We start from the raw sequence: 13,427 nt of genomic DNA, 5'->3' as shown, positions 1-13,427 counted from the left end.
GCACATAAATTGTTCCATACGTGCGTATTTCTGCAGTGTTTCAGAGAACGTGAATGTCATTTGTTTGCCTGGCTAGTTGAGGTGGACCTTGGCCCTCTTATGTGTATTAGGAGCAGAATGGGGCATCTGCAGTACAGAGGTTTTAGCAATAGAAGGCGTGGATTTGCCCAGGTTTTGCCACTTACTAGCCTCAATCTCTCCACATGTAAAACGGGAATCACATAATTGCCCCTATCTCACAGGGGCTGTGAAGATCTGAGGAAGATCAAGGTGGTGGAGAGCCTCCGGAAAAGGGTCAAGAGTTGTACAGATGTTTGTGATTCTATTTTTTTTGAGCACCTAGCGGAACATTCGGCATGTCAGAAGCCGTTAAAACATCAGCGTAGTGAGTGATGATAGCTGATGTGTACTGAGCATGGAGCACGGGCAGGGCACTATTCTTTGAACTTCAAATGGGCGAGCCCATTAAATCTTCACAACACTCTGAGGCTATTATGACTCCATGTTATCAATGAGGAAACTGAGGCCTGCAGGTCACTCAGGACGTGGCAGAGAAACGAACCCAGGCAGGCTGCGGCCGGGGCCCATGTGACTAATACTTTGCTTTACTGCAGATGTGCTTTTGGACAAAACCTTAATCCCAGACCTAGGAATGATCATAAAGTCAAGCTGGTGGAGGTGAATTGAATGGCATTTTCCCGCAGTGGGCTGCAGGGAGACAGGAAGCAGATGTCTCCACTGCCCTTTTGGTTTCTCACTCCTCACGTTTTCTCCCCATGGTAATGCCTGATTAGGGATGGACTTGGTGGATCTCTGATTCTGAAGTGACATCATCCACCTAAAACAGCAGGTCAAGGCCTGGACCTGTCTCCTTCCCTCTTTGCTCCTTCCCCATTCCCCTCCTTCATCCCACTTTCCACCTGCAGGCTTGTGTGAGCAAAATCCAAGCAGGTATCCCAGGTGTTTTGGGCGGCTCCCTGGTCCAATGCATTATGCAAATTTCTCGCCCTTGGCTTGTCAGCATCCGTCCCACTGAATAACTCTGACCTGGGCTGTCTCCAGCCCCCCACCCGCCGACGCATCAGCGTGCTGAGTCCTGGATGAATTTCATCGCACAAACCCTGCTAGATGACAACCCTCTCTTATTCCCCACGGCGGTTCCCCACGGTGATGGTGTGAAGGGGCTTTTCGTACATAGGCACGTATCTTTCCTTGAGAAGGTGTCTAGGATGGGATCCTTCCAAAGCGGAGGAACCCTGAGTGATCAAAGCCAGAAAGACAGGAGGGAACACAGTTTGCTCGCTAACATGATGAGCCTGAAGATGAGCACCGGCTGGGCTGCGGCTGGGGACAGCCGCCGATTAAATGCGTTTTCGTTTCAATCAAGGTGAGAGCGTCTGTAGTTAGCAGGAATCGCTCTCTGTAGTATACTTAGATTATAACTGGCCGACCTGTGCAATGGAGCCGCTGACCCATTTTAATGAAATGATTTTGCAATTAGATTCGATAGACTAATGTGTTCTTTCCAACACTTTTCCCCCTGCTGTTTTTGTTATTGCCCTGGTTTGTAATAATGAGGGGGTCGGAGTGTGGTATTTTATATGAGTGGGAGCCAGAAATGTTAATAACGGCGTACGTACAAAACTGAAAGAGTGCGTTCCCCAGTCGGAGCCAGCCTGAAATGCCACCTCTATCACTTCATATTTCATTACCCAAACTACTCAGGGTTTCTCGGAGCCATTTGTTATGCCTAATGCTCATAACTACCCAAAAGTATTTTTAACTTTTCCAGAGCTTTAAAAGTCAATTTCAATCTCAATGCATATTTGTCACTGCCAGAAATACTTAGTAGGAGAGGAGTAACTGAAATAGGCCGTTGCTTCTTGTCTTTAGGGGAGTTGAGACAGGAGAGTTCTCGGAGGATTTGAACAAGGGCCATAAAACTAGACGCCGGCTGAAATGGGTCTTGGGAGAGCTGATGTCACCTGGCATCTCCCCTGCTCCTGCTCCCGTAGCCCTTCTGCCCCCTTGGTGGGCAGCTCAGAACGACGACACTTGGGACGTGAGCACAGAGAAACTTCAATAGACCAGGGGAGTGGAAATCCACAGCAACGCGGTTTTATTATGAATCCCTGCCCTGCCGCCACTTCCCAGGAGAGGATGTATGTAATGTTTGGATGGTCACGGGGTTGGGGCAGGTGGGGAGCCAAAGCTCCCATCCTTTGGATGGACTTGGCTGCAGAGGCCAGCGCTGGGCCCAGGGTGGCCGCTGTCACTAGCAGTCTGCATTATGCATCATCCTCTGGGCAACCAGTTTGTTTAATGGAAGTCACAGATGCACGGTTATCAGAGCACCAAGGACCTGCCAATGCATGTGTCCAGAGTTCTCCTCTTCTACCTCCAATACCCCTAAGGTGGGGGGGATGAAAGAAGGAGGAAAGGAGCAGAAAGAGGAACTGGGGGGAGTAGGAGGCCTGCTGGGGCACTTCAGCTTGAAAGGACAAGCAAAGGTTACAGGTCATGAATGGAATCAAGAGAACATTGTTATCCACTCGTCGGCAAAGGCCAGGGGACCAGACACCAGTTGGCTGGAAAACACCAATTGTTCACCAGGAGTTTGGAGATTGGTTGGGCAGACAGCTGTCCTAGTAAGTTCTCCCTGTCGGAGTCTAACATGAATGCAGCTATCTGCCTGGAAGTAGAGGGAAATGGCCATGGCCTGCAGTTGGTCACTGCCTGGTCACAGCCAGCTGCTGGAGGACCAGGGAGGCACCCGTGGAAGGGCACCCTGTGGACCCACTCCCGAAGGCCTGGCCCTGGCATGGTGGCGGCAGTGCCGAGGAACTCAGAACGCCCTCTCTGTTCAGAGGAAAGGAAATTTCTCTAGGCCCGAGGACTTGTTCTATACCAAATGGGTCTTGGTATATTCATGCTGGAGGGGAGGAGCCATGTAAACAGGGATGCTTGCTCTCTTTCTTGCTCAAGTCATTTTCTATTAACAGAAGGAAGTTGGAAAGGGAGTGTTAGTTTTTTCAACTCCCTATCAAGTCAAGTCAAGGTCTTTTTGATTTTATAACTCAAGGCCATGGGCCTGTCCGCAGCTGGGAAAGCTGAGGATTACAGTTGTAAAGAGCAGCCATGCTGGAGTCCAATGACCCTGGGCAGGTTAGTTGGCCTCTCTGAGCCTCAATATTCCCATCCGCAAAATGGGACTTACAGGGTGGTTGTGAAAATTAAACAAGGTAATGATGTAAAATAGTTCAGCACCCGGTCTACGGTAAGCACATGAGAAAAGAATTCAGAGAGGTAAATAGGACTCTCCATTACTCAGCAATGGCTGGGGCCCTGGCTCTGATGGGTAACCTGAGAGAGAGAAGACAGTGAAAGTCGCACATCGCCATGGAAGCCCAGAGCCCAGCTCCTGGCTCAAGCCAGGGCCCTCTCTCACATGGGACAGGACACACACTCCACGGCATGAACCAACAACACAATCTTCCGGTTACACTGGGCCTAGGATTTATCAAGAAATAAGCAGCATGGGAGGTGCCAAGACGCCCCTCTCTTTATTATCAGAGGCAGTGGGCTTCTGCACAGACCCCACATGGCACTGAACTAGCACCATTGAGGAGCCCAGCACTTCCGCCTCATGTTAACTGTGCTTGGAAGGTCAAGGAAACAGCTTGGACTTTAGGCTGCATGGGGACCAAAGTACTCGTGAGGAGAGGGGGTCAGTTCCAGAAGGAGCCTCAGGTTGCATCCAGTGTCTCAGACTCATGGCAGTTTCATCATTCTCATGCTCACATTAAGTCCTAATGCTTCCAATAAAGATGGTAGGTGGAGGGTGGGTACCAGAAGTATGAGCTTTGCGTTAACTGCCATGTGGGAAAAGGACCTCGGGCTGGGACTCTTCCGTGAAACAAAGGGCATACGCCTTGGGTATACGTGTTCTCTTCAAGAAGAAAAACAGTGGTGTCTGAGCTCAGACCTAGCTACTTTACCACTTGGCTGGCATCCACACTAGATTTGGGGGATGGCAACTCCATTTGGGACAGAGACGTGGATGCAGATCTCAGCTTGTCCCCCATATGCTTCCCCATCCCTATCTCAGCCCAGATCTGCTACCTGGAGGTGGAGGTGCTCTGTGAATCCTTCGAGACTCCCACCCCCCCACCCTTCGTGAGGCTGGACCGAGAGAGGCGGGTCTGGCGGGTGGTGGGCTGTGGTGCTCCAGAGCAGAGAAGAGGTGTCCAGCGGTGGCGGGCCATGCTGCAGGAGAGCGCGGTGCTTTCCGCGGTGCTTGACAGAACCATGTTCCGTTTCCATCGTTCCACCACATGGTTAGATCAAGCACAAAGGAAAGCCCCGCGGCGACTGGTCAGAGTCAAGGTCAGGAAGCAGCGTCAGAGAGAGGACAGGAGCGCTCAGAGGAAGCAGCGTGGAGAAGCGGAAGCCGGAGCAGGCCCCCACTGAGCGTGATTAGTACCGAGAGCGGGGTTCCACAGGAACACGTCCGGAGACAGGAGCCCTACCGCCCTTCACGCCCCGCCCCGGGGGAGACACACAGGAGGAAGGGAGAAGAACGGGTGGGAGGCCACTGGACATCCCTACTCAGGAGTATCAGGGCAGAACAGATTCTTCCCAAGGGGAATTATGACCACAAATGTCTGGGATCGTATCGCAGGCCTGAACTGAGCCTCTGAACCCCGCTCAATCACACCGTTAGATGTGCCAAGACGTTGAACTTAGCAGAAGCATCTTCTGCATTCTCTGCTGCCTAGGGCCCATCCCATAGCAGAGTGGTTCCATGACAGGCTGTTCCCCTGGCGCCTTCAGTAAAGAGACAGGCCACGGTTCCTAGTGGTCTAGCAAAGCTGCAATGCTCTTCTTTAGAAAAAGTCCCTCTGATGTCTCCTCAGTATCCTTCAAGGCCCCCAGAAACCCCTGCCTGACAGATGTTCATCACAGATCAATCAAGGTATAGTAGAGAAGGGGTGTGACATTGAGAGAAAATACATGTTCCTAGCAGGGAGAAAGTCGGGGAAGCCACGGGGCCCTGGGTTTGGGACTGAGAAACCCACAGTCACAATGATCATGACAAAGAGCCTCTTTCAAACTAAGAAAAGGAAAGAAAGTGGAAGATACCAGATTCTAGGGTCCTTCCTGACTTCTGCCATGACTACAAATCATGGAGTGGGCCGAGGAGACCAACAACCAGTTTTTCTTGATGCCATGGGCCCAGGGAGGGTGCCCAGCCTTTACACCCTTATCTGCAAAAGATCAGCGGCCGTTTTTATGAATTTCCACCCAAGCCGTGAAGAGGAGATGTGTGCATCTTGAAGAGACCAGAGTCAGGGCATCTTGAAGAGACCAGACTGGGACCCTCACTGCCCTGCCCTGCCCTCTGACAGGGTCACCGTCCCGCCACAGTGTGTTTTTAGGACGAGATGGCGGCAGCATATCGACGTGTATAGGTTATCTGTGGTGACTGACTGGTGAGTCCAAGTCACTCCACAGCTCCGGATCTGGCTCCACCTCTTGCTAAGCCCTCCCATCCGACCGACTAGAGCTGGCCACTGTAATTTAGACTCAACTCTGCTTTGAACCCCTCCAGACAGGCAGGGCTCTGCAAACACTCTGGTTTGGGGATTTCGTATTCAAGATTGATCAGGCCCTCGGCACCAGAGCAGGGAAAATCCATCCCTTTCGTGCCCCTGTCCCCAAGCTTTAAAATTCCCCTCCTTCTCTTTGGTTTCCTTCAACAGAAAGAAATGGAGGGGCCCAGGAGAAAGTTATCAAGAATCTTCTCAGCATATCAGAAGTCCTGGGTTACAGATCTTGTCCTGAAAATACCACTCTATAATCTTAGATAAGACTTCCTGCTGTGTGAGCCTCATTTTCTTCCTCTCTAGCATGGACTGGGTAATCTCTGGGGGCTCATAAAGTTTTGTGATTCCCTGAGAGATGTCTTGCCCTTTGCCATGTCTGTACAGATGAGGACAGGGAGTACACCACTCTGTACTTTTCACCACCAGTTTCTTCTTGCCAACTGGATCTCCACACACAAAGTGGGGGAGGCATGACGGAAGGCAGACAGCATTTTCCAGCCGCCAAGTGCTCCCCCGAGGATGGGCTTGGGGTCTCAGGCAGCCAGATGGTGCCTTTCGAGGAGGCCTTAATCTGATGGTCAGATTACCCCAGCCGGCAGCATTCACCTCTAACCCGATCTTGCTGCCCAGGGCAGCGGATACAGCTGATATAGGCAGACACAGTGCAGCTGGGAAGCCAGATGCCCAGCCTAAGGAGGGGCTTTATGCGTTGCAAGAGCAGCCCTCAGATTGGCTCCTAATTACATCAGCTGTCTTTGCAATGGGAGTGCTTTTAGGGGAAAGTAAAACGCAGACTTATTATCTGTCAAATCCAGTACGTGTCACCTGCCCCTCCTTCTTTCTTCTTGAGCTTCCTGGAAACACAGAGCTTTAGAGCTATGGCTTCTGCATCCCTCAGTGCTAAGCAGGTCTGGGCCCCAGTGCCTCTCAAAGCCAAGGCCTTTGGAGTGCACCAGTAGCTAGCTCTCTTGACCTCTCTTGTCTGTAGCTACATAAAATAAGAGCATATAGAATGTTATATGTTAGGATCGTCACAGCTCTAACTTTCTCTACCTTTATAGGAATCATCTTTCTGGTTAGTATTGATGTATAAAAAATTTTTTAGACAGGGTCAATCCAAAAACCCTCTCCCTTTTCCCTATTTGTTTCTTTGTAAAATTTCCAATCATTCCTACCCCACATAGGAAAAGAAGCCAGGGTTCCTCCAGTGCAAAGATAGGTAGGTAGTGGCAGATCTAGAGCTGGAACTAAGCTCTACTGTTTCTAGGTCTACTGGCTGTTTTCCTCTTTCTCCTACTTAGTTCTGTCTGTACCCCATCCCCAAACCCAGCCTACAGTCATTCTGAGGCAATGGCTGATCCCTGGGCTGATTCCATCCCCGCCCTATGCCCCAGGGTCTTGGCATCAATCAGGATCTCGAGATCATGATGGGACCACCCCCCCACCAGCCCCCAGACTGAGGGATCGGGGTTGGCAGATGGCACCCTGCCCTCCTCGGCCTCTTATCACCCCTCTTCTTGGGCACAACTGCTGTTAGAGGTAATTAACTCAGCCCCAGCCAGACGTGGGTAGGAAGAGAGGAGGCAGAAGGAACAAGAGGTGTAAGTCATGAGGAAAGGGCCCGGGGACAAGACGATTGTGCCTCAGGGCACAGCTCTGGGCTGGGAGAGCGTTTTCCTCCCTGAGATGCGGCGGCCCCAAGAAGGAACTTAAGGAAAGAGTTCAGGGCCTGAGGTTGGGGGCGGGGCCATGAGGCTGGGGAAGGAAGTCATCCAAGCAGCTGGGCCTCCTTCCCAAATGGTCCTTCTCTCCTACATGCTGCGTGGTGTCGAGAAGTGAGCCAGACCTGGGGTCCGAGCCTGCCTTTACCGTTTGCTTGCTGTGACCATGGGGTGCCCCCTCACCTCTGAGCCCTCAGCTCCCTCTGCTGCAGCAAGGGGACCTCTCCTGCTGATCTCACAGGACTACTGGAAACACTGAGTCAAACTAGAAGCCCTGAGCTGCTCATCAGCGGCAAGAAACTGCTCTTGTAACTGACATTGTTATTCTGGGGAAGACACATGGAGATCGATGTCTCAGACTGCCGCCAAGTCCCTGGGGTCCCTCCAAGCCCTCTCAAGGTATTTGCTTCTGTTGAAAAAAATAAAACAGCTCAGGCTGATCATTCTGGAGGCATGGACTGAAGAATTTGACTTTGAGGTCAAGAACAACGTGAAAGAAGTGGAGGTCTGCCTGCTGGTCTTCTCCCGGCGACTAGGGCTGACACTGGCCTTCTCCCCAGGAAAACCCATCGACACAAGATGCTCCGGGCAGGGAGAGAAGAACAGTTCCTGCTGACACACAGATTGTGAGGGTTGGCTTCACCCCATCTCACCACATCATACTATCAACGTCTCACCATTGGGAGCACAAAGCAGCTTGGTGATTTTTTTTCCAGTAGCAAACAACACAAATGATAGTCATTTTTAACTGCCTGTTCATCCAGCTCTTGGGTCAAGGAGAGCAACTTCTCTTTCCAAGATGAGCTGAGAATTCCCCTGCCATCCACCAGCCCCTCCCTCCCCGTTTCATTTCTGGGTGCGGTAGGGAGGAAGGTTTCTGGAGAGAGCTTGGGAACTAGAGAGCAAGGCTTTGCTTTCTCTCTGAGCAACACTCTTTGCTGTTCTCTCCATGATCAGAATGCACCCATCTGGGGTGGAGGAGAGAGCAAAAACGCCTGTGAAACCTAGAATACACTGTGGTCCAAGGGCTGTACCGAAGGTGGCCATAGAGGAGGAGAGGAGGCCCCAAGCCTCCATGCTTCCTGCAGCCTGGCCGGGGGTATATTTATTTCTCTATCTGCCACTTGGGGAGCGTGACTTGGAAACTAACACAATACAAACTAAATAAATCGTGGCCTCTAAAAGATCGCACGTGTACAGGCTGCCTCATTCCCTCGTTTCCACCTAGCTCGGGAGATGTGCTGCTGCCTCGGTTCTGTCTCTCCCCAAATCACCCCCCCCCTTCCTCCCCACAATGCTTTTATTGTGTGTGTGTGTTTTATTTTAAATCCATAAGCTAATTGGTTTTCTGCGGGGCTAACTGAGTTTTCCCAATTTAATTTGCAAAGACGCTCCCCAGGAGCCATTACAGCGCGGGCTGTCCTCCAGATTGGATTACTGGCCTCTCCGGGGCTGCGGTACTCTGAGTCGGAAGGTGGGGCCCTGCCCCGTAACCTGATTACCTGAGCAGCGGAACTTCTTGCTCTTGATCTGCCTGATGCGCTTGTTGGCCAGCCGCCGCGGGCTGCTGCAACGGGCCCCGCTGGTCTCGATGGGGTTGTCCTGAAGGTAGTCGGCCAGCCACTTCAAGTGGCAGTCGCACACGAACGGGTTTTGGGCTAAGTGGCTGCGAGAGGGACGGGAGTTAGTCAGATGGGACCCCTGGTGCCACGTTCCGCCACCACCCTGCCTGGTGCTAGGCTCTGGCGCCAGGCTGCCTCCCTCATCGCCCCAGGAGGCCTCGGGGGAGGTGGGAGCTGCTCTCAGACGAGACCCGGAGAGGGGGGTCTGAGGTCTGCTGTCTGCAAAAGACAGTCACAGGCGCGGCTGGCATCCCGTCTGGGGAATCAGCCTTCCTTACTCTCCCCACCTGGGTCAGGACCCACCCCTGATCGTCTCCAATCTCACCCACGCCAATCCTGAAGGGCAATGAAAGTTGCAGGCTTAGGGTTTATGCTGAGGGCAGACTGAATTTTATTTCTCCAAGCTCAGGAACACCCGGTACATAAAGCAGCTGGCATGGTGTCGGGCACGGGGAGGGTGTTCCATTTATAGGAGCGGGTTCTGTTCTTACCATCCTCAGCATCACAAGGGCAACAGCACCACGGGCCTGGCTTCCCCCGGCTCAGTGAGAAAACTATCCAAAGCACCACACTCAGTGCCCAGCACGTGGTCGGGGTTCAGTGTGTAGCAGCTGCTCTTACCCTTTATTGGCTCCCGTCTCTGGCTACAGGGGCAGTAAGTTCCAGACGACTCAGAAGGGCTCCAGAAGCCCCCAGGCTCATGGTCAGGCCTGGGGCTGGAGCTAGGGTCTAAGCTTAGGGGTGGAGCCATCAGAAACACGGGCTGAGATCCGTACTCAGGTGTCATCTATCTAATGGAACTATTTAGGAACGTCTGCAGGGCTTGGGAGTGAGGAACTGTTCCCTAACGAGGGTGGTGAAATACTCCCGTATTATTCTTACAGCGTGCCTGTACCAGAGGCTTGGTTTTGCGGGCGTTGGTGGGCAGGAATGGGTGATCAGCAGAGATGGAACCTGATCAGAATACAGTGGCCACAGTGGTTAGAAGAGCAGGTGAGCAGCCGCTCGGCCTGGATTCAAATCCTGCTTCTTACTAGTTGTGCAACCTTGAATAAGTTACTTAACTTCTCTGTGCCTCTGGTTTCCTCGCATAGAAATGGGGGATCACAAAAGCACCTACCTCCTAGGGTTGTTGTGAGGCGTAACTGTTTGGTTACAGGGAAATCACCCAGTGGGGTGCCAAGCATGGTGTGAGTTCTTAGTACAGGCGAGCTAGCGCTATTATGATTTTAAAAAAAATTGTTTTTTCTTGGGCAAGCCATGCAGCATGTGGAAATGGTAGTTCCCTGACCAGGGATCAAACCCACGCCCCCTTGCATTGAAAGCGCAGATTCTTAACCACTGGACTGCCAGGGAAGTCCCAAGCTAGTGCTATTATTAATATTCCGTTCTCACTGCAGGCTCCAGGACTCCTCCTGGACGTGCTCACTCTGCCTTCATTTTGAATGTTCTCTGAGACTACGTGTTTGGGGTTGCTGGCTGCCTGGGCACACGCTGGCACTCGAGGTGGCATACTCACAGCGTCTGGATGGCCTGCAGAGGGGCAAAGAGCCCCTTGCTGATGGTCTGAAGCTTGTTGTCGTATAGGGAGAGCAGGTTGAGGCTCTGCAGGTCCTGAAACGTGTTCACCCGCAGGCAGTTGATCTTGTTGGCATTGAGGAGCCTGCAGGCAGGAGAGAGAGGCTGGTGACTCACTAATCCTTGTGATGACCTGCGGAGCAAGGGCCACGCCTGCAGGCTTCCCAGTGCTCTCCTTACAGCAGGGGCTCCCGCCCTCAGCAGAGAAAGAGAGGGACTTGCATGACTGTGGCCACCGAACCCCCGAACACGTCCGGGCACTCATGCACCCAGTCACCACGGACACTGTGTGGCACACCGATCACTTGGAGACTTCCCCTGCACCCATGCTCTCGGAGGGAGACCCGAAATGGCACCCTGTGTGCTCCACTTTCTGCTGTAGCATGCAGAGCTTCCAGGACTCAAAAAAAAAAAAAAAAATCATTTGGCACAATTATTTTGATGCTTTAGCTGATTGACTAAGGGTAATTTTGATTCAAAAAATTCCTTAGAGTTCTTTTGGATCACTGATCCCATTGGAAATCTGATGAAAGTTATAGGTCACCGTCCCAGAAAAAATATAGCCGTGGGTAGGCATGTGTGCACACACATACACATCCTTTCTCTCTCTCTCACACACACAGAAACACAAACACACACATGGATGGAGTCCTGTGTGATTCCGCAAATAACGCATGTTCTGAACACGCTGTTTACCCCTTTCATAAGGTGATTCCTTCTCCTCCTCTGTATCTGAGGCCAAATGTCAGCTCCTCAGAGAGGCCTGCCCTGACCCCCTCATCTCCAGTGCGACCCCTACTATTGTCTCTCATAGCCCCCTATTTATTTCCCTCGTGGCACTTCTCTCAATTTGTGGTTAGAGGATATTTGTTTGTTTTCTTGTTTATCATTTGCCTCCCACCCAAGATGGTAAGTTCTACGATGGCACAGATGACATTATTTTATTCCTCCCTTTATTCCTAGTGCTTAGCACAAGCATTTATTAAGAAATATACTCAACTCCATATGCAAATCCAGGGGGTCATTCTCCTCTAAAGGTGACACCTATCCCCCAGGGTCAGACTTCCTATCCATGAGGGACCCCGTTCTGCCATGGTTTTAGTTCTTCAGACCCGCCCCGGCCAACCAAAACCAAAAAAAAAAAAAAAAAAAAAAGAAGCAAAAAAGGAAGCTGCCTTTCTGGTGAAACGCTGGTCCATCCTAGGTGATGCCATTAGGGTTGTAGAAGTGTTTTCCAGAATGGGGCTGGCAAGGCAAGCACTTTGGGTCCTACAAATGTCCTTTATGATCCTAGACTGACTAGCTGTGCCCTTGAACCTCGTGTGAAATCATTGCTCACCCACTCTTGAATGAAAGTGAGGGGGTTACTAAGGTAACCAGCAAAAAGCTGGAATTTTAAAAATTTCTCTTTTCAATGCTGGCTCAGAGCTTCCCTCATGGCGAGGGACCCATGGGATGCACCATGGCTGGCTTGCCCCTGGAGGCTCTTGATGCCAGGGTCCAGGGCACTGGAGCTGGTAACGGAGGGGCTGCCATGGGAGCTCAATCATCCACGCCCCCACTCCCTTGCTGCAGGCCCGTCCTGTGAGGCAGGCAGCTGTGGCGGTGACAAGAGGAAGAAGAACTGACGTTTAATCTGGTTAATAACGGGCAGGGTCCCAAGGGTTCACACAGATGTCCTCCTGCCTCCCAGTGGCAAAAAAAGCTCACGTTGCTAGAATACTTTTCATGTTTTCCAGCGTGCTTTCCTGACATCCTTTTATTCTCACAGTAACCTGGGCAGATGGGCAGAGCCAGCCTTGCACGTTACAGTTGAGGAAACCGAGGCTGAGAGTTTGGTGGGCTTGTTCAAGGTCACACGTTTCCAAGGCGCATGCTGCATGCAGTTATGGTACTCTAGGTCTCTGGAGGGTTTAGTTTCTTCTTTATGAATGCCTTATCTACCCCACCCATCTGTCTATCCCCTTTGTAGCAATTTCCCCCAAGAATTTACTGTGCTTTGTATATTAAATTTTAGTCAAAATCATTCTGTTTGGGGGGTATTCCAAGGAGGATGCTATGGGGCAGAGAAACAGGGAGAAGAGGGAGAGGATCCAACAGGGCTAAGTCCCCACGGGTCAGGAACGAACCCTTCACACACACACATTGTTTGGTTCTCTTGTTTAAAAAGAAAAATACAGTATGCGGTAGATGATATGTACCAAAGCTTGATGTTCAGGGCCTTCTGAGGGCATCATCTTGCTAGGAAATATCGAATTATCAGCAAAGAGACCAGGTCAGAAATGCCAATCTCATGACCTGAGGATAGACTCCTCCCTGCAGCATATTGCAACATCCCACATGCAACTCTGTTCATTCAGCCCTCCCAGTGTGTTAAAAACTGGGACAAAACTATAATGAGGTATCACCTCACATCAGTCAGAATGGCCATCATTAAAAAGCCTACAAATAACAAACGCTAGAGAGGGTGTGGAGAAAAGGGAACCCTCCTACACTGTTGGTGGGAATGTAGACTGGTGCAGCCACTATGGAGAACAGCATGGATGTTCCTTAAAAAACTAAAAAAAGAGCTACCATATGATTCACTCCTGGGCATATATCTGGAGAAAACGCTAATCCGAAAAGACACATGCACCCCAATATTCATAGCAGCACTATTTACAACAGCTAAGACATGGAAGCAACCTAAGTATCCATCGACAGATGAATGGATAAAGAAGATGTGGTATGTTTATATATATATATATATATATATATACACACACATATATATATACACATATATATATAAAATGTAATATTACTCAGCTATAAAAAGCTGAGTAATATATATATATAAAATGTATATATATATAAAATGTAATATTATATATATATAAAAGTATATATTTATATAATAT

The 13,427-nt window shown here is 50.6% G+C and overlaps 1 protein-coding gene across 3 annotated transcripts in view; it reads right to left on the bottom strand.

The window, feature by feature from the left end:
* The window catches only part of SLIT3 (slit guidance ligand 3), a 618,363-nt gene that overhangs the window by 93,204 nt on the left and 511,732 nt on the right, over positions 1-13,427 (bottom strand). For all 3 annotated transcript variants that reach the window (XM_036848363.1, XM_036848365.1, XM_036848366.1), the window contains 2 exons: positions 10,469-10,612; positions 8,830-8,993 (listed from right to left, as the gene is read on the bottom strand). In XM_036848363.1, the coding sequence (XP_036704258.1) occupies positions 8,830-8,993; positions 10,469-10,612 (308 nt within the window). The remainder of the gene's footprint in view (positions 1-8,829; positions 8,994-10,468; positions 10,613-13,427) is intronic.

The sequence above is a fragment of the Balaenoptera musculus genome, chromosome 3 (assembly GCF_009873245.2).
Source record: "Balaenoptera musculus isolate JJ_BM4_2016_0621 chromosome 3, mBalMus1.pri.v3, whole genome shotgun sequence".
Taxonomy (NCBI): domain Eukaryota; kingdom Metazoa; phylum Chordata; class Mammalia; order Artiodactyla; family Balaenopteridae; genus Balaenoptera; species Balaenoptera musculus.
Note: the sequence above shows the minus strand (reverse complement) of the source record. Positions and strands in the feature narration are given on the sequence as shown.